Source organism: Giraffa tippelskirchi, chromosome 11, assembly GCF_054371585.1.
Source record: "Giraffa tippelskirchi isolate mGirTip1 chromosome 11, T2T-mGirTip1v1.2.pri, whole genome shotgun sequence".
NCBI lineage: Eukaryota > Metazoa > Chordata > Mammalia > Artiodactyla > Giraffidae > Giraffa > Giraffa tippelskirchi.
The window spans coordinates 8,680,544-8,701,232 of record NC_137285.1 but is presented as its reverse complement, the minus strand read 5'-3'; the positions used below and the strand labels follow the sequence as shown (position 1 = coordinate 8,701,232).

The 20,689-nt window shown below is 44.9% G+C and overlaps 1 protein-coding gene across 27 annotated transcripts in view; it reads right to left on the bottom strand.

The window, feature by feature from the left end:
- Positions 1-20,689, bottom strand: part of ACACB (acetyl-CoA carboxylase beta) — a 126,923-nt gene that overhangs the window by 71,809 nt on the left and 34,425 nt on the right. For 9 of the 27 annotated variants that reach the window (XR_014069911.1, XR_014069905.1, XR_014069909.1 and 6 more), the window contains exon 1: positions 8,639-8,893. The exons of 3 other annotated variants lie outside the window; for them this stretch is intronic. Coding sequence is in view for 5 of the 24 variants with exons in the window: in XM_081546022.1 (XP_081402148.1) it covers positions 8,639-8,733 (95 nt within the window). In the remaining 19 variants the exon portion in view is untranslated. Of the gene's footprint in view, positions 1-8,634; positions 8,894-19,678; positions 19,927-20,689 lie in introns of those variants that run through there. 15 more of the 27 variants (XR_014069913.1, XR_014069906.1, XR_014069910.1 and 12 more) reach the window with 3 other exon arrangements.

The window sequence follows — 20,689 nt, the reverse complement described above, 5'->3', positions numbered from 1 at the left end:
ATTCTCTTTCTTCTACCCCAGGGCACCTCTATCTCCCCCCTCCTCCTTCTCTTCCCAACCCAATTCTGTGAATCTCTGTGGGTGTTCTGAGCACCAGAGAACACTTAGGGAACAGAGTACTGCCCAGATCTCTCTCTCTCCTCTTGATTCCCCCCTTTCTACTCATGCTCATTTCTATCACCTTCCTCCCTCCTCTCTATGTAACTCTGTGAACCTCTCTGAGGGTTCCAGACTGTGGAGAGCACAGAGGGAAGTGCTTACTGGCTAAATTGCTCTGTCCATGTTTGAGTCCCCCTCTTCTCCTGGTCACCTCTATCTCCCTCCTCCCTCTTCACCTCTCCAGGTAACTTGGTGAACCTCTCTAGGTATCCCTCACTGTGGAGAATCTTTTCACCATTAACCTAGAAGTTTTATTATCAGTGCTGTATGGATGGAGAAGTCTTGAGGCCACTGCAAGAATAAGACTGAAAACCAGAGGCAGGAGGCTTAAGCCCAAAACCTGAGAACACCAGAGAACTCCTGACTCCAGGAAACATTAATTAATAAGAGATCATCCAAAAGCCTCCATACATACACTGAAACCAAGCTCCACCCAAGAGCCAATAAGTTCCAGAGCACGACATACCACGCAAATTCTCCAGCAACGCAGGAACATAGCCCTGAGCATCAATATACAGGCTGCCCAAAGTCACACCAAACCCACAGACATCTCAAAACTCACTACTGGACACTCCATTGCACTCCAGAGAGAAGAAATCCAGCTCCACCCACCAGAACACCAATGCAAGCTTCCCCAACCAGGAAACCTTGACAAGCCAATCGTCCAACCCCACCCACAGGGAGGAACCTCCACAATAAAGAGGAACTTCAAACTAACAGAATACAGAAAGGCCACCCCAAACACAGCAATCTAAACAAGATGAAAAGGCAGAGAAATACTCAGCAAGTAAAGGAAAATGATAAATGCCCACCAAACCAAACAAAAGAGGAGGAGATAGGAAATCTATCTGAAAAAGAATTTAGAGTAATGATAATAAAATGATCCAAAATCTTGAAAACAAAATGGAGTTACAGATAAATAGCCTGGAGACAAGGATTGAGAAGATGCAAGAAATGTTTAACAAGGACCTAGAAGAAATAAAAGAGTCAATATATAATGAATAATGAAATAAATGAGATCAAAAACACTCTGGAGGGAACCAACAGTAGAATAACGGAGGCAGAAGATAGGATAAGTGAGATAGAAGATAGAATGGTGGAAATAAATGAGGCAGAGAGGAAAAAAGAAAAAAGAATCAAAAGAAATGAGGAAAACCTAGGGACCTCTGGGACAATATTAAACGCCCCAACATTCGAATCATAGGAGTCCAAGAAGAAGAAGATAAAAGGAAAGGCCATGAAAAAATACTCGAGGAGATAATAGTTGAAAATTTCCCTAAAATGGGGAAGGAAATAGTCACCCAAGTCCAAGAAACCCAGAGAGTCCCAAACAGGATAAACCCAAGGCGAAACACTCCAAGACACATATTAATCAAATTAACAAAGATCAAACACAAAGAACAAATATTAAAAGCAGCAAGGGAAAAACAACAAATAACACACAAGGGGATCCCCATAAGGATAACAGCTGATCTTTCAATAGAAACTCTTCAGGCTAGAAGGGAATGGCAGGACATACTTAAAGTAATGAAAGAGAATAATCTACAACCCAGATTACTGTACCCAGCAAGGATCTCATTCAGATATGAAGGAGAATTCAAAAGCTTTACAGACAAGCAAAAGCTGAGAGAATTCAGCACCACCAAACCAGCTCTCCAACAAATGCTAAAGGATCTTCTCTAGACAGGAAACACAGAAAGGGTGTTTAAACACGAACTCAAAACAACACAGTAAATGGCAATGGGACCATACTTATCAATAATTACGTTAAATCTAAATGGGTTGAATGCCCCAACCAAAAGACAAAGACTGGCTGAATGGATACAAAAACAAGACCCCTATATATGCTGTCTACAAGAGACCCACCTCAAAACAAGGGACACATACAGACTGAAAGTGAAGGGCGGGAAAAAGATATTTCATGCAAACGGAGACCAAAAGAAAGCAGGAGTTGCAATACTCATTTCAGATAAAATAGATTTCAATGTAAAGGCTGTGAAAAGAGACAAAGAAGGACACTACATAATGATCAAAGGAGTAATCCAAGAAGAAGATATAACAATTATAAATATATATGCACCCAACATAGGAGCACCACAATATATAAGGCAAATACTAACAAGTATGAAAGGGGAAATTAACAATAACAGAATAATAGTGGGAGACTTTAATACCCCACTCACACATATGGATAGATCAACTAAACAGAAAACTAACAAGGAAACACAAACTTTAAATGATACAATAGACCAGTTAGATTTAATTGATATTTACAGGTCATTTCACCCCAAAACAATCAATTTCACCTTTTTCTCAAGTGCACACGGAACCTTCTCCAGGATGGATCACATCCTGGGCCACATAAATCTAGCCTTGGTAAATTCAAAAAAATTGAAATCATCCCAGTCATCTTCTCTGACCACAATGCAGTAAGATTAGAACTCAATTACAGGAAAAAAAACTATTAAAAATTCCAACATATGGAGGCTAAACAACACGCTTCTGAATAACCAACAAATCACAGAAGAAATCAAAAAAGAAATCAAAATATGCATAAAAATGAATGAAAATGAAAACACAACAACCCAAAACCTATGTGACACTGTAAAAGCAATGCTAAGGGGAAGGTTCATAGCAATACAGGCGTACCTCAAGAAACAAGAAAAAAATCAAATAAATAACCTAACTCTACACCTAAAGCAACTAGAGAAGGAAGAAATGAAGAACCCCAGGGTTAGTAGAAGGAAAGAAATCTTAAAAATTAGGGCAGAAATAAATGCAAAAGAAACAAAAGAGACCATAGCAAAAATCAACAAAACTAAAAGCTGGTTTTTCGAGAAGATAAACCAAATCGACAAGCCATTAGCCAGACTCATCAAGAAACAAAGGGAGAAGAATCAAATCAACAAAATTAGAAATGAAAATGGAGAGATCACAACAGACTACACAGAAATATGAAGGATCATAAGAGACTACTACCAATAGCTATATGCCAATAAAATGGACAACTTGGAAGAAATGGACAAATTCTTAGAAAAGTATAACTTTCCAAAACTGAACCAGGAAGAAATAGAAGATCTTAACAGACCCATCACAAGCACGGAAATCGAAACTGTAATCAGAAATCTTCCAGCAAACAAATGCCCAGGACCAGACAGCTTCACAGCTGAATTCTACCAAAAATTCAGAGAGCTAACACCTATACTACTCAAACTGTTCCAGAAAATTGCAGAAGGTAAACTTCCAAACTCATTCTATGAGGCCACCATCACCCTAATTCTAAAACCAGACAAAGATGCCACAAAAAAAGAAAACTACAGGCCAATATCACTGATGAACATAGATGCAAAAATCCTTAATAAAATTCTAGCAAACAGAATCCAACAACATATTAAAAAGATCATACATCATGACCAAGTGGGCTTTATCCCAGGAATGCAAGGTTTCTTTAATATCAACAAATCAATCAATGTAATACACCACATTAACAAATTGAAAGATAAAAATCATATGATTATCTCAATAGATGCAGAAAAAGCCTTTGACAAAATTCAACATCCATTTATGATAAAAACCCTACAGAAAGCAGGAATAGAAGGAACATACCTCAACATAATAAAAGCTATATATGACAAACCCACAGCAAACATTATCCTCAATGGTGAAAAATTGGAAGCATTTCCCCTAATGTCAGGAACAAGGCAAGGGTGCCCACTCTCACCACTACTATTCAACATAGTTTTCGAAGTTTTGGCCACAGCAATTAGAGCAGAAAGAGAAATAAAAGGAATCCAGACAGGAAAAGAAGAAGTAAAACTCTCACTGTTTGCAGATGACATGATCCTCTACATAGAAAACCCTAAAGATTCTACCAGAAAATTACTAGAGCTAATCAATGAATATAGTAAAGTTGCAGGATATAAAATTAACGCACAGAAATCCCTTGCATTCCTATACACTAACAATGAGAAAACAGAAAGAGAAATTAAGGAAACAATACCATTCACCATTGCAACGAAAAGAATAAAATACTTAGGAATATATCTACCTAAAAGAAACAAAAGACATATATAGAAAACTGTAAAACACTGATGAAAGAAATCAAAGAGGACACAAACAGATGGAGAAATATACCGTGTTCGTGGATTGGAAGAATTAGTATAGTGAAAATGAGCATACTACCCAAAGCAATCTACAGATTCGATGCAATCCTTATCAAGCTACCAATGGTATTTTTCACAGAACTAGAACAAATAATTTCACAATTCGTATGGAAATATAAAAAACCTTGAATAGCCAAAGCAATCTTGAGGAAGAAGAATGGAACTGTAGGAATCAACCTGCCTGACTTCAGGCTCTACTACAAAGCCACAGTCATCAAGGCAGCATGGTACTGGCACAAGGACAGAAATATAGATCAATGGAACAAAATAGAAAGCCCAGAGATAAATCTACGCACCTATGCACACCTTATCCTTGACAAAGGAGGCAAGAATATACAATGGAGAAAAGACAATCTCTTTAACAAGTGGTGCTGGGAAAACTGGTCAACCACTTGTAAAAGAATGAAACTAGAACACTTTCTAACACCATACACAAAAATAAACTCAAAATGGATTAAAGATTTAAACGTAAGACCAGAAACTATAAAACTCCTAGACGAAAACATAGGCAAAACACTCTCCGACACAAATCACAGCAGGATCCTCTATGACCCACCTCCCAGAATATTGGAAATAAAAGCAAAAATAAACAAATGGGACCTAATTAAAATTAAAAGCTTTTGCACAACAAAGGAAACTATAAGCAAGGTGAAAAGACAGTCTTCAGAATGGGAGAAAATAATAACAAACGAAGCAACGGACAAACAATTAATCTCAAAAACATACAAGCAACTCCTGCAGCTCAATTCCAGAAAAATAAATGACCCAATCAAAAAATGGGCCAAAGACCTAAACAGACATTTCTCCAAAGAAGACATACAGATGGCTAACAAACACATGAAAAGATGCTCAACATCACTCATTATTAGAGAAATGCAAATCAAAACCACAATGAGGTACCATTTCACGCCAGTCAGAATGGCTACTATCCAAAAGTCTACAAGAAATAAATGCTGGAGAGGGTGTGGAGAAAAGGAAACCCTCTTACACTGTTGGTGGGAATACAAACTAGTACAGCCACTATGGAGAACAGTGTGGAGATTCCTTTAAAAAATGGGAATAGAACTGCCATATGACCCAGCATAGAACCGTTCAACTTCAGGTAGCGAAGAAGCTGAAGTTGAACGGTTCTATGAAGACCTACAAGACCTTCTAGAACTAACACCCAAAAAAGATGTCCTTTTCATTATAGGGGACTGGAATGCAAAAGTAGGAAGTCAAGAAACACCTGGCGTAACAGGCAAGTTTGGCCTTGGAGTACAGAATGAAGCAGGGCAAAGGCTAATAGAGTTTTGCCACGAGAACGCACCGGTAATAGCAAACACCCTATTTCAACAACACAAGAGAAGACTCTACACGTGGACATCACCAGATGGTCAACACCGAAATCAGATTGATTATATTCTTTGCAGCCAAAGATGGAGAAGCTCTATACAGTCAGCAAAAACAAGACCAGGAGCAGACTGTGGCTCAGATCATGAACTGCTTATTGCCAAATTCAGACTTAAATTGAAGAAAGTAGGGAAAACCACTAGACCATTCAGGTATGACCTAAATCAAATCCCTTACGAGTATACAGTGGAAGTGACAAATAGATTTAAGGGACTAGACCTGATAGACAGAATGCCTGATGAGCTATGGACAGAGGTTCGTGACATTGTACAGGAGACAGGGATCAAGAAAATCCCCATGGAAAAGAAATGCAAAAAAGCAAAATGGCTGTCTGAGGAGGCCTTACAGATAGCTGGGAAGAGAAGAGAAGCGAAAAGGAAAGATATCCTCATCTGAATGCAGAGTTCCAAAGAACAGCAAGGAGAGATAAGAAAGCCTTCCTCAGCGATCAGTGCAAACAAATAGAGGAAAACAACAGATTGGGAAAGACTAGAGACCTCTTCAAGAAAATTAGAGATACCAAAGGAACATTTCATGCAAAGATAGGCTCGATAAAGGACAGAAATGGTATGGACCTAACAGAAGCAGAAGATATTAAGAAGAGGTGGCAAGAATACACAGAAGAACTGTACAAAAAAGATCTTCACGACCCAGATAATCACGATGGTGTGATCACTCACCTAGAGCCAGACATCCTGGAATGTGAAGTCAAGTGGGCCTTAGAAAGCATCACTACGAACAAAGCTAGTGGAGGTGATGGAATTCCAGTTGAGCTATTTCAAATCCTCAAAGGTGATGCTGTGAAAGTGCTGCACTCGATATGCCAGCAAATTTAGAAAACTCAGCAGTGGCCACAGGACTGGAAAAGGTCAGTTTTTGTTCCAATCCCAAAGAAAGGCAATGCCAAAGAATGCTCTAACTACCGCACAATTGCACTCATCTCACATGCTAGTAAAGTAATGCTCAAAATTCTCCAAGCCAGGCTTCAGCAATACGTGAACTGTGAACTTCCAGATGTTCAAGCTGGTTTTAGAAAAGGCAGAGGAACCAGAGATCAAATTGCCAATATCCACTGGATCATCGAAAAAGCAAGAGAGTTCCAGAAAAACATCTATTTCTGCTTTATTGACTATGCCAAAGCCTTTGACTGTGTGGATCACAATAAACTGTGGAAAATTCTGAAAGAGATGGGAATACCAGACCATCTGACCTGTCTCTTGAGAAACCTGTATGCAGGTCACGAAGCAACAGTTAGAACTGGACATGGAACAACAGACTGGTTCCAAACAGGAAAAGGAGTACGTCAAGGCTGTATATTGTCACCCTGCTTATTTAACTTATATGCAGAGTACATCATGAGAAACGCTGGGCTGGAAGAAACACAAGCTGGAATCAAGATTGCCGGGAGAAATATCAATAACCTCAGATATGTGGATGACACCACCCTTATGGCAGAAAGTGAAGAAGAACTAAAGAGCCTCTTGATGAAGGTGAAGGAGGAGAGTGAAAAAGTTGGCTTAAAGCTCAACGTTCAGAAAACTAAGATCATGGCATCTGGTCCCATCACTCCATGGGAAATAGATGGGGAAACAGTGGAAACAGTGTCAGACTTTACTTTTTTGGGCTCCAGAATCACTGCTGATGGTGACTGCAGCCATGAAATTAAAAGACGCTTACTCCTTGGAAGGAAGGTTATGGCCAACCTAGATAGCATGTTTAAAAGCAGAGACATTACTTTGCCAACAAAAGTCCGTCTAGTCAAGGCTATGGTTTTTCCAGTGGTCATGTATGAATGTGAGAGTTGGACGGTGAAGAAAGCTGAGCGCCGCAGAATTGATGCTTTTGAACTGTGGTGTTGGAGAAGACTCTTGAGAGTCCCTTGGACTGCAAGGAGATCCAATCAATCCATCCTAAAAGAGATCAATCCTGGGTGTTCATTGGAAGGTCTGATGTTGAAGCTGAAGCTCCAATACTTTGGCCACCTCATGCGAAGGGTTGACTCATTGTAAAAGACCCTAATGCTGGGTAGGATTGGGGGCGGGAGGAGAAGGGGACGACAGAGGATGAGATGGTTGGATGGCATCACCGACTCGATGAACATGGGTTTGGGTAGACTCCGGGAGTTGGTGATGGACAGAGAGGCCTGGCGTGCTGCAATTCATGGGGTCGCAGAGAGTCGGACACGACTGAGCGACTGAACTGAACTGAACTGAACTGATGACCCAGCAATCCCACTACAGGGCATACACACCGAGGAAACCAGAATTGAAAGAGACACGTGTACCTCAATGTTCATCGCAGCACTGTTTATAATAGTTAGGACATGGAAGCAACCTAGATGTCCATCAGCAGACGAATGGATAAGGAAGCTGTGGTACATATACACAATGGAATATTACTCAGCCATTAAAAAGAATGCATTTGAATCAGTTCTATTGAGATGGATGAAACTGGAGTCCATTATACAGAGTGAAGTAAGCCAGAAAGAAAAACACCAATACAGTATACTAATGCATATATATGGAATTTGAAAGATGGTAACAATAACCCTATATGCGAGACAGAATAAGAGACACAGATGCATAGAACAGTCTTATGGACTCTGAGGGAGAAGGTGAGGATGGGACGTTCTGAGAGAATAGCATCGAAACATGTATATTATCATATGTGAAACAGAACGCCATTACAGGTTCGATGCATGAGACAAATGCTCAGGGCTGGGGCAATGGGATGACCCAGAGGGATGGGATGGGGAGGGAGGTGGGAGGGGGTTCAGGATGGGGAACACATGTAAACCCAGGGCTGATTCATGTCAATGTATGGCAAAAACCACTACAATATTGTAAAGTAATTAGCCCTCAACTAAAAAAAAAAAAAAAAAGATGACAAATGGCAGGCCACATGGCAGCGATGCCCCAACATGCCTGTCTTGGTCCCGGCTGTACAGGCTTCCTTTGTCACTAGTACCCCAGAGACCTCCCTCGGTTCTCTTAGATCCATTTGCTTTTCCGTCCTCCATGTCTTGCTCTTCTTTGATCTACTCTCTTGTTTCAATGGAAGACATCCTTCAGTAGCTTTCTAAGAAAAATGTGTGTGGGGGAGCAAATGTTTGGTGGCCTTGCATGTTCTAAAACTGTCTTCCTTCTGCCCTCACACTGGACCCAATCATTTGGCTGTGCATGGAATCCTAGAAGGGAAAGCCTTCTCCTTAAGAATTTTGGAAGCCTCAAGCCATTGTTGTTGTGGCTTTCAAGAATGCTAGAACCAGAGCTTATGCTGATCCTTGGTCTTTTTGTTGGTGACCTGTTTTTCCCTATCTAGAAGCTTGTAGGTTCTTCTCTTTGCGCCATTATTCTGTAAGTTTAGGGAACAATTTTAGGAATGTGCTGAGGTACGTGTCTACTTCCATCAGTAACACTGGAAAGCTGTCAGGTTCCTTCAACCTGGAAACTGAAGTCTGGAGATTTATCTGCAAATTTTCTGTCACTTTTCCGACAAAGGTTCGGGTAGTCAAAGCTATGGTTTTTCCAGTAGTCATGTACAGATGTGAGAGTTGGACTATAAAGAATGCTGAGCACTGAAGAATTGATGCTTTCGAACTGTGGTGCTGGAGAAGACTCTCGAGAGTGAGTCCCTTGGACAGCAAGGAGATCAATCAGTCAATCCTAAAGGATATCAACCCAGAATATTCATTGGAAGGGCTGATGATGAAGCTGAAGCTCCAATACTTTGACCATCTGATGTGAAGAGCCAACTCATTGGAAAAGACCCTGAACCTGGGAAAGATTTGAGGACAGGAAGAGAAGGGGATGATAGAGGATGACATGGTTGGATGGCATCACTGACTCAATGGACATGAATTAGAGCAAACTCTGGGAGATAGTGAAGGACAGGGAAGCCTGGCGTGCTGTAGTCCATGGGGTCGAAGAGTTACACATAACTGAGTGACTGAACAACAACAAAATTTCCTTAGTGACTTAACTTCCTCTTTTTTCTTCACTTTCTCCTATTTTCTGGATGCTGAAACTCCTGAATTGGCCCACGAGTTTATGTATTTTTTTCCCTCTCTTATTACTTTCTCTTTTCTTATTCCTTCTGGGCTATTCCCTCAGCCTTATCTCCTAACTGTTCTAATAGCATGCTTTTAATGTCCAAGAGCTTGGTTTGGGGCTGTAAATGTCCCCTTTCCTATGCACCTGTTCCTATGTGTGCAGCACCCTCCCTACCCCCGATGAGGGTATTTATGATAGCTTTTCCAAGTTCTCTTCTCCTGATGTGGTTTCTGTATCTCCCACGTTTCCTGTGTCCCTTTTGGTTGGGTGCTTGGGGTTTGCCTTCCATCTTAGAAATTGCACTCGAATGTATGATAAGCCTTGGTTGCTTTCTCAGGACCAAGAGCAGGAACCAGAGAGGTGATGAAAAGTACTGGGCATGTAGTGAAGCCACTGAACCCTGAGCTCAATGCAGGGTGATTTGGGAGGGCTGTGTGTTGGGGAATTTCAAGTATTTTTAGAGTCATCCTTGCTGGCTGGTCCAGTTCCCCCAGCGAAGACAAGCCTGTGGGGCTTCTGTTGCTCAGTCACTAAGTTGTGTCCTACTCTTTGCGACCCCATGAACTACACAACAGGCTTCCCTGTCCTTCACTATCTCCCAGAATTTGCTCAAACTCAGGTCCATTGGGAGAAGGAAATGGCAATCCACTCCAGTATTCTTGCCTAGAGAATCCTATGGATGGAGGAGCCTGGTGGGCTGCTGTCCACAGGGTCGCACAGAGTCAGACACGGCTGAAGCGACTTAGCATGCATGCATGCATTGGAGAAGGAAATGGCAACCCACTCTAGTATTCTTGCCTGGAGAACCCCAGGGACAGAGGAGCCTGGGTGGGTTGCTGTCTATGGGGCGCACAGAGTTGGACACGACTGAAGCGACTTAGAGGCAGCAGCAGCATGTCCATTGAGTCAGTGATGCCATCCAACCATCTTATCCTCTGTCGTCCCCTTCTCCTCTTGCTCTCGATCTTTCCCAGCATTGGGGTCTTTTCTAATGAGTCAGCTGTTTGCATCAGGTGGCCGAAGTATTGGAGCTTCAGCATCAGTCCTTGCAACGAATATTGAGGGTTGATTTCCTTTAGGATTGACTGGTTGGATCTCCTTGCAGTCTAAGGGACTCTCAAGAGTCTTCTCCAGCACCACAGTCCAAAAGCATCAATTCTTCGGTGCTCAGCCTTCTGCCTGAAAGTTAAAGGTTGGCCAGGTGCTGGGACAGGTCTGGGGGACAGGACAGCTTTCAGAATTCAGCACTTACACAGCACCCATCCTCCGGTTTGGGAAGTGTGCTCCACAATGCTCATCAGTGTCCAGTCCAAAGACCCTCTACTTCCCACCCTCCAGAGATCAAACCACCTGCCTGCAACTGGGGTAGAAGCGGGCAGCCCCCAGCCACCTGGGCAGATGAGGGGACCTGGGATTCTTTCACCTTGTCCTCTTCATGTTGGGGTCCCCAGATGCAGAAGCATCCAATGCTGCTGATCCTGGTGCCTTTGAGATACAAGTTCTCAGCTTCTCTCACTGCTGCCTTATGGCTCAGCCCTCTTGGTTCTGTTAACCAGTGACTACTTGTTCATCTGCTTTGCAGCTTCCAAAATGTCACTGCTAACTCCTGCTTCCATTCTGCCAGTGCCTGACGGGTTTCCAGCTCTTTAAGAAAAATCTTGGAATTCCCTGGTGGTCCAATGGTGAAGAATCCACCTGCTAATGGCTGGGACACAGGGTTGATCCCTGGTCCAGAAGGATCCCACATGCCGCGGAGCAGCTAAGCTTGTGACACAATTACTAAGCCTGCACTCTAGAGCCCATTGGTCAAAACTACTGAGCCCACATCCTGCAACTACTGAAGCCCTAGCACCCTAGAGTCCGTGCTCCCAACAAGAGAAGCCACTGCGACGAGAAGCCTGCTCACCGCAACTAGAGAGTAGCCTCCACTGACCACAACTAAGAAAGTACGCACACAGCAATGAAGACCCAGTGCGGCCAAAAATAAACAAATAAAATTTAAAAGGAAAAGCTCTTTATTGTCATTTGGTGAGGTTTAAACAGGCGCAGAATCAGGCATTCTGCCCATTCTCTCTCATCCCACCAACAGGCTATTCAAGCAGGGAGACAGCCGCCTGCCAGGCATTAAGTTAGAGGTTTGCCACCCAGGGACATGTCCAGGAACTCTGTCACTAGTCATCTTGGGAGGGCGGGGCTGAGTGGGTCTGAGGGGCCAAAAAGTTTTGGTGAAGAACTGACAGGTCTTAAGGAACACTGCCAGCAAGCTATTGGAACAGCAAAGCTGTAGGCCAATAAGCCGATGGGAAAATGGGAAAGAGATCCCATTTTACAGATGGGCAAACTGAGACCCAGCCAGGCAATAACCCAGCAAGTAAACAAGACTGGAGCTCTTGCCATCACACCAGGAAATGCTGGGTGTGGGCATTTTCTGCTATATAAAGTCTTTGCATCCAGGAGAGTTCCCTGTGGGGAAAGCCTAATACAAACCTACAGTCTGTCCCCCTCACCCTCTCCAGGCTCTGCCTATCAGAAATGAAAAAACAGACTTCCAGGCCAGGGAACAAAACCAGAAATGAATGACAGAAACCCATCATGAGGGCGTGAGGCTACACCATAAGAGGACTTGTATTTTTCAATGAAGACTTTCTTAGTTCAACTGGGCTTTTGCACGCTGCCTGAAAGAACAAACAAATGGACAAGTGATTTCCGGCCCTTGAGCTGGCCTTCCTGCGTCCCATAAATTGCAAGCAGCTTCTCTTCTAACACCTCCTAGGATTGAAGTTCTAAAATGAAACAGGACTTGGAAAAGGACTCTGGAGGTCAATATCATCTTGCAAATGTGGACAGGGCTTTCATCAGAATTACATTCCATGAACCAGCAAGCAGTTTTTACTGAACAACAGCCTGTTTTTATTTCTTTAAAACAGCAGTCCCCAACCTTTTGGCACCAGGGATCGGTTTTGTGGAAGATAATTTTTCCACAGACAGGGCAGGGGGGAGGGATGGTTTCAGGATGACTCAAGCACATGACATTTATTATGCACCTTATTTCTATTATTATTACATCAGCTCCGCCTCAGATCATCGGGCGTTAGATCCCAGAGTTTGGGGACCCCTGCTTTAGAAAACAGGCATTTTGGCCTCAGTGCCGTCATTTGCAGACCCCTCATGTAGGGAAACAGACACCAAAATGGGCAGTTTTCTCACAGTGGTTGAACAATGAGTCGTTCCTGTTTTCTTCTCTTTGCCTACATTCGTTAAATTTTCCGTCATGCTATTATTATTTTCAGTAAGAAGAGAAAGCTATTAACTTTGTAACAGGGATGCTGAAAGCCATGGTCGTTTTGGTTTCCATCGGGTAAGGCACTCAGTAGCCTCCACTATAAAGTGAGGATAATAACACGTACCTCACGGGATTGTGAGGATTAAACAAGCTAGTACATTTTCCAGTGGTCATGTGTGGATGTGAGAGTTGGACCAAAAAGAAAGCTGAGCGCTGAAGAATTGATGCTTTTGAACTGTGGTGTTGGAGAAGACTCTTGAGAGTTTCTTGGACTGCAAGGAGATCAAACCAGTCAATCCTGAAGGAAATCAGTCCTGAATATTCATTGGAAGGACAGATGCTGAAGCTGAAGCTCCAGTACTTTGGCCACCTGATGCGAAGAACTGACTCACTGGAAAAGACCCTGATGGAGGGAAAGTTGAAGGCAGGAGGAGAAGGGGACGACAGAGGATGAGATGGTTGGATGGCATCACCGACTCGATGGACATGAGTTTGAGCGAGCTCCGGGAGTTGGCGATGGACAGGGAAGCCTGGCGTGCTGCAGTCCATGGGGTCGCAAAGACTCGGACATGACTGAGTGACTGAACTGAACTGAACTGATAGAAAGTAAAAGTCAGCACTGGGTGCACGGAAAACTCTGTTATTTCAGTGCAATGATGCCAAGAGAATCAGGGGCTACTGATCTCCCCATCTAACCAAGAAAGGCATCAGGCTGCTCCTCTTCCCAGGGCCTCCTACCCAACCACTCACTCTCCCCACTCTGTCCATGGTCTTCCCTGACTGGCTAGCTTGATCCTCTGGCTTCAGAAAATCTGAGACATCCCATATTTATACACACAACCTTAAAACTCAGCAATTTGACCTAAACTGCAACAAAGAAAAAACTCAACCGCTAGAAAAACACCTTTCTGTGACCTGGGGAAAACCATTCATGGCCGCCATTTTGATCTCAAAACTGGTGACACAGCCCCTCCATCAGGCAGGCCCCAAAACCATCACAGCAAAGTAGGTGGGTGAACACACAGTGCTGCTGATGTGGCTTTGCTTTGGGGCCAGCCTCAGGGCCGGTGCCTATTTTTAATCCATTTCTGACGAAGCTGGAGGCCAATCACATTAGCTCTGGGGGGCTGACCTTTGGCTAGCATTTGTTCCAAGACAAGTGTGGGGGCTGAAATACTCCACGGTGACTTTGGAAATGGCTTCAGGTGCAGTCAGCTATGCAAGAGAGCTGTCAGCGAAACACCAAACACCGTCAGCTACCCAGGCATGAGACCAGGCAGGACTGCACGGGGAAGGAAGGAATAAACATCCTCAAGTGTCGCCATAGATTGGGCCCCCAGGGTGCCTCCCTGAACCCCCAGAGCCTTACACAGGGGAGGCTATCATCTCCTCCTCACAAGGCTCAGAGAGGCCCATGGACCTCAAGTCACACAGCTGGCAGGTGGCAGAGCTGGGCTTCCAGTCCAACTCTACCTGACCCCCGGAAGCTAATTTCAAGGCAGAAAGCCATCCAAGATCAATGGAAGTAACTCTATGGCCTGGACTTTGAAAAATAAGCACTTACATCTGAGACACAATTTTGTAAGCCAGGGTTCTCAACTGGGTGCAACCTTGCTCCCTTGGGGACACACAGCAATGTCTGCAGACATTTTTGGGCGTCACAACGTGGAATGTGCTCCTGGCATCTAGTGGATAAAAGCCAAGGATGCTTCTCAACATCCTGCAAAGCCCCCCACGAAGACTGTTGTTCAGTCACTAAGTTGTGTCCGACCCTTTGTGATCCCATGGACTGCAGCATGCCAGGCTTCCCTGTCCTTCACCATCTCCCAGAGTTTGCTCTAACTCATGTCCGTTGAGTCGGAGATGCCATCCAACCATCTCATCCTCTACCATCTCCTTCTCCTCCTGCCCTCAATCTTTTCCAGCATCAGGGTCTTTTCCAATGAGTCAACTCTTTGCATCAGGTGGCCAAAGTATTGGAGCTTCAGCATCAGTTCTTCCAATGAATATTCAGGGTTGACTTCCTTTAGAATTGACTGGTTTGATCTTCTTGCAGTCCAAGGGATTCTCAAGAGGCTTCTCCAGCACCACAGCTTGAAAGCATCAGTTCTTCAGGGTTCAGCCTTCTTTATGGTCCAACTCTCACATCTGTACATGACTACTGGAAAAACCATAGCTTTGACCATATGGACTGTTGTCAGCAAAGTGATGGCTCTGATTTTTTTTTTTTTTTATAAATTTATTTATTTTAGTTGGGGGCTAATTACTTTACAATATTGTAATAGTTTTTGCCATACATTGACATGAATCAGCCATGGGTTTACATGTGTTCCCCTTCCTGGACCCCCCACCCACCTCCCTCCCCATCCCATCTGCTTTTTAATACGCTGTCTAGGCTTGTCATGGCTTTCCTTTCAAGGAGCAGATGTCTTTCAATTTCGTGGCTGCAGTCACCATCTGCAGGGCCCCAAATGTCAACAGTGCCACCGCTGAGAGATCCCAGCAGACTAAAGCCAACCTTCCAGGCTTTGAATCAGAATCTACTACTTACGACCTGGAGAGTCATGGAAAAGTTGTTTCCACACTTTGTGCTTTGGCTCCTGATAAGATGCAAACATTCACAATCTTAATGGGGGACTTCCCTGGTTGTCCAGTGGTTAAGAATTCGCCTTCCAATGCAGGGGATGGTGTGATCCCTGGCTAAAGAACTAACACCCCATAAGTCATGGGGCAACCAGAGGTCCCGCTCACTCTAGAGCCCATGCGCCACAACTAGAGAAGCTGGCCCTCTACAATGAGAAGCCCAACTCCGCAATAAGAGAAGCTCATGCATCAAAACTAAAGAGAAGCCTATGCACATGCCACAACAAAGACCCAGCACAGCCCCATCCCCCCAAAAACTGATGCCCGGACTACTAATCAGTCAGTATCCCTAGGAGTTGAGGCATTGAGGCATCTACATTTTTCAAAAGCCCCCCAGGAAATTCTAATGTGCACGAGGCAGGAATGAGACCCACCTGCAGACCAACAATCAACAGGTCAACATGGGCAGCTGGCTGTGGTGCTGAGCCGGATTCCCTTAGCAGTGATGTCATCATGGGGTATTGTGGGGCTCATTGAAGACCAGATTCTTCTGCCTCATGGTCCTCAACTTTATTTCATTCTATTCCACTCAAGACTCCTCTTGAGAAGCTCTTCTCCAACCATTCTGACCCACATTCATTCACCTGTTCTCTGAACTCTAGTCCTGTTTGCACACCAAAGGATGCTGGCTCCATTTGGGACCTTGCCTTCCTGCTAGTTCTGGCTCCTCAGTAGATCATCTAGGCCTTCAGGACAGGATCCCAAGCACCTTGTGACTCCCCAGGCCTCTTTTGCAACTGAATCCTGTCATCACTGTTGTCAGCTGTGCAAATGTCTGTGCTGACTCAGGACAGCACTCAAGACCCCAAGTTCTGTGCATAAGAAGCCTGGAAAGTCCAGTTAGGATCAGCCTCAGGGACAGATGAGGAAACCAAGGTTCAGAGGGTGGATGACACTTGCTAAAGGTTACATAGCTCAGTGGCAGAGTGGGGCTGTCTATCTCCATCTTTTTAGCGACTCTAAGCTAACAAAGGAACCATGCAATGACCCAAGAAAGCACCTTCATAGTGGCTCAGATGGTAAAGCATCTGCCTGCAATGCAGGAGACCCAGGTTTGATCTCTGGGTTGGGAAGATCTCCTGGAGAAGGAAATGGCAACCCACTCCAACATGTTTGCCTGGAAAACCCCATGGACAGAAGAGCCTGGTAAGCTACAGTCCATGGGGTCGCAAAGAGTCAGACACAACTGAGCAACTTCACTTTTACTTTTCGCTTTCATTATTATATACACTGTGATCACATGGCCTTCTGAACTTGCCAGGACAATTCCAATTTCTTGCAAGTTCATTCCTTTGGATCAAAGTGTTTGTGAAAGCTATTCTTTTGGATTAAGGTGTGGTTGTATGGCATCAACAACTCAGTGGACGTGAGTCTGAGCAAAGTCCAGGAGATAGTGAAGGACATGGAAGCATGGCACACTGCAATCCATGGGGTTGCAAGGAGTCAGACATGACTTAGCGATTGAACAACAATAAACAACAAAAGTTACAGGTTAGGGACTTCCCTGATGGTACCTGAGGTTAAGACTCCACCCTCCCAATGCAGGGGCCCAGGTTCAATCCCTGGTCGGGGAACTAGATCCTGCATGCCGCAATGAAAACCCAGTGCAGCCAGAAAAAGAAAGAGTTTCAGGCTAAACTTTTTGTGGTAATAGGGGAAAAAAATGTATCCTTTCCAGACCACCTGACCTGCTTTTGTTACTCTAGGATTTGAGTGTTTGGGCCAGACAGGTTAGATTAGGGCTCCAAATGTGGAAGAAATGTGATTCCCATACTCCCCAAAAAACTTAGTGCACAAGAATGACCGTGACCCAAATCCGGGATCCCTGCCCTTTTGCGGGCCCTCTGCTCAGACACCCTCTGAGCCCTCCAAGCCTCTCTGAAGGCTCTGACAGTCTGCTCTGTGCAAGGACCAAAAAACTGGAGGGTCAGCCTCCCTCCTGGAGGAGTGGCCGCATGTCTGGGACATGTCTCTTGCTCTCTCTGAAGCCCATAGCTGAGAAACTCAACAACCACTGAGGTTCTTCTGGCTCCAGGAGTCTTTACTTCCGTGCTATGCTCACCAGCCACAATCACTAGTTGCCAGCCAAGTCCTTTTAGTCTTCTGACTAGTTCAACATGAGGAAGGGCTGACATTTAGAGTCTGCTCAAGCACATCAAGCATTAGAACATGGCTGCCCATGGAGAGCCCTTTGCACAACAGCCTGCGTATGAATCCTGATTATCCTCTCACCAGCCCCGACAGCCTCAGTTTCCTCATCTGTAAAATGGGGGTGACAGCACCCACTGAGTGTCCCATGGTGGTGATGCAGATCTGGCATGAGCTCACACATACAGAGTTCAGTCTGGCATCCAGAAAGCACCTCATAAAGGAAGCACTTAATTACTGTTGCCCCAGGGGGCCTTGATTTTGAATTATTAAGAAAACACCTGCTTCCCCCACTAGATCAAGAGTTCCCAGAAGGCAGAGCTCAGGTTTCCCAAACATTTCTGGGTCCCTTCCTGCTTCTAGATACAGAACTTACACTCAGGAGATATTCAAAGAATGTTTATGGGCCAGATGGATATATCTTGGGAAAAGAATAAGTGACAGAGACTTAGCTATGAGGCTGTTTTTTGCTGTGTTGGTTATAATAAGAAAAAGGGAGAAAGAGCCCAAATAGCCACTCTTTGTAGGAGATTATTTATACATTTTAAAGTGTATCCATTTAAAGGAACACAATGGACCCCTTCTGCATGTTGCAGAACAAGGGTGGGCAAATGTTTTCTGTCCAGGACTGGATAGTAAATGCTTTGGGTTTTAGAGTCTAGACAGTCTCTATTCCAGTACTAACCTCTGCCCTTGAAGCACAAAAACAGCTATATATGATACACAGTGTGGCCATGTTCCAATAAAACCTTATTTGTAGACACTGAAATCTGAACTTCATGTAATTTTCACAACTCACCAAATAGTATTCTTCTTTTGATTTGTTTCAGCCATTCGAAAGTTATAAACTATTCTTGGGACTTCCCTGGTGGTCCAGTGGCTAAGACTCCGCGCTCCCATTGCAGGGGCCCAAGTTCGATCTCTGGTCATGGAACTAGATCCTACATGCTACAGCTAAAACACCTCATGTGCCTCAACTAAGACCCAGGGTAGATAGATAAAGAAGGAAAGAAAGGTAAAAACTATTCTCTGCTCACAGGGTACACAAAAACAAACTGTGGGCCACAGTCTGCTGAGCCTGGTGGTAGAATATTTATAAAAGAATGAGATACAAAATGAAAATGTGAGTTATGATATAGTATGTTCAGTATGATTCAAGTTCATAAATTAAAACACATCTGCACACACACAAAAAGGCTGCAAGACTATACAGCAACTGTTAATAAAGATCAAACATGGGGCAGAAGTACCGATGAGTTCGTTCTTCCTTTTTCGCTTATCCATAATTTTCTGAATTTTGAACAACGAACATAATTAGCATCACTGGTAATTTTTTAAAATGCAATTAAAATGAGACAAAAAAAGAAATGAGATCAAACAAGTTGGCACCAAGAAGGACTCAGGCACAGAAATGCCAGCGCTCATCTGCTTAGCAAACAACCTTAGATGGGATGCCTGCCCAGGGGCACGTGAGTTTCCCCCTGGGCTTCACGATCACGAGGCTTCAAAAACACCTGCCGTGTGCAACCATCATCTTTATCAAGGCTAAGGCCTCCGCCAACCTGTCAACCAGAGGAACCTGTGCGCTCCTGCGCTGCCTCTTCCAACCAACATCACTGCCAAAACCGTCTCCGCTTCAAATGCCAAGCCAAGCTAGCGTCTTCGAGGAGGGCTCCATCTCCCCAGCCGCCAAACTGAAGCCGGCGTTTCTTTGGGTGGGGGCAGGGAAGACGGGGTGGTGCAGCTGGTCTTTACTCGGGGCGGGGAGTTGGGGGTGGGGTGGGAGGGACTCGGCACAAGCTTATAAAAGATAACGGTCATTATACTTGAAGACTTACTTTACTTTGCGGTCAGGGGAACAGACCTTGCACTTGGCAGGGCTCATGTTGACCGTCCTGCGGCTCACCAGGCTGCTCTTGGGACGCAGAGCATGCTCCCTCGAACCCCGTGAAGCAGACTCCGGTCCTGGGGCCCGGCCAGGTCGCGACAGGGAGGCGGAGGCGCTGTCCTAGAGAGCCTCGGGCCGAGCGGCGCGTCAGCCTGCAGCAGCCCAACTCTGCGTCTGGCTTCCTCCATCCCGAAAAGCGTCCGGCACGCGAGTGTCAGGGGGCAGAGCTCCCGCCAGGCCCCGCCCCCACCAAGGAGGCTCCGCCTTCCGGGCAGGCCCCGCCCCCCGACCGGGCCCCGCCTTCCGTCTCCTGTCCCGGGACTGGACGCGGACCCCGCCCTCTCCCACCCGTGTCCCGTCCTCGTCCACCTCCCCCAGCCCAGCCGGCAGCCAGCCGCGCAGCCACCGCTGACCTTGGGCGCCCGGAGCTTGCGGCCCGAGAGTTTAAAAGAATCTCGAGGCTCCCCAGCTCCCCCGACTGGAGTAGAACAATTCCAGGATAGCAATCCCCTACACACAGGCAGCTGGGAAAAACTCTCAAGCAATTCAGGCGCTGGAATACACACACAGTAAAGAAGTGGTGGAAAAGGCGAGTTCTTTAAAATGTGAGTCCAATGTCACCTCGGTACCTGGTAAAAGCCCCGGGAATCAAGTCAACTTTTGGCTTTCAAGCTCCAGCTTTTGCATATTCTTTCATCTGTGCTACCAGAGACATGTCTGCTCCATGCCTCGTCCCTCCCCACCCACCTCTCCTCCCCACCCCCTCCCCCGTGATCGTCCGGCGCACACTTGGAACCACCTGGGTCCCCAGCTAAAATGACGATCTCCAAGACAGGAAGGACGCAGCTGCCCTGTGACCCTCAGTAAGTTTCCTTCTACGACATTTACAAGGTGCTCTTTGGTGCCTTTGTCTCATTTAATCGTGGCAACAACCCTACTGGTTTTATTTCCTATCATTATA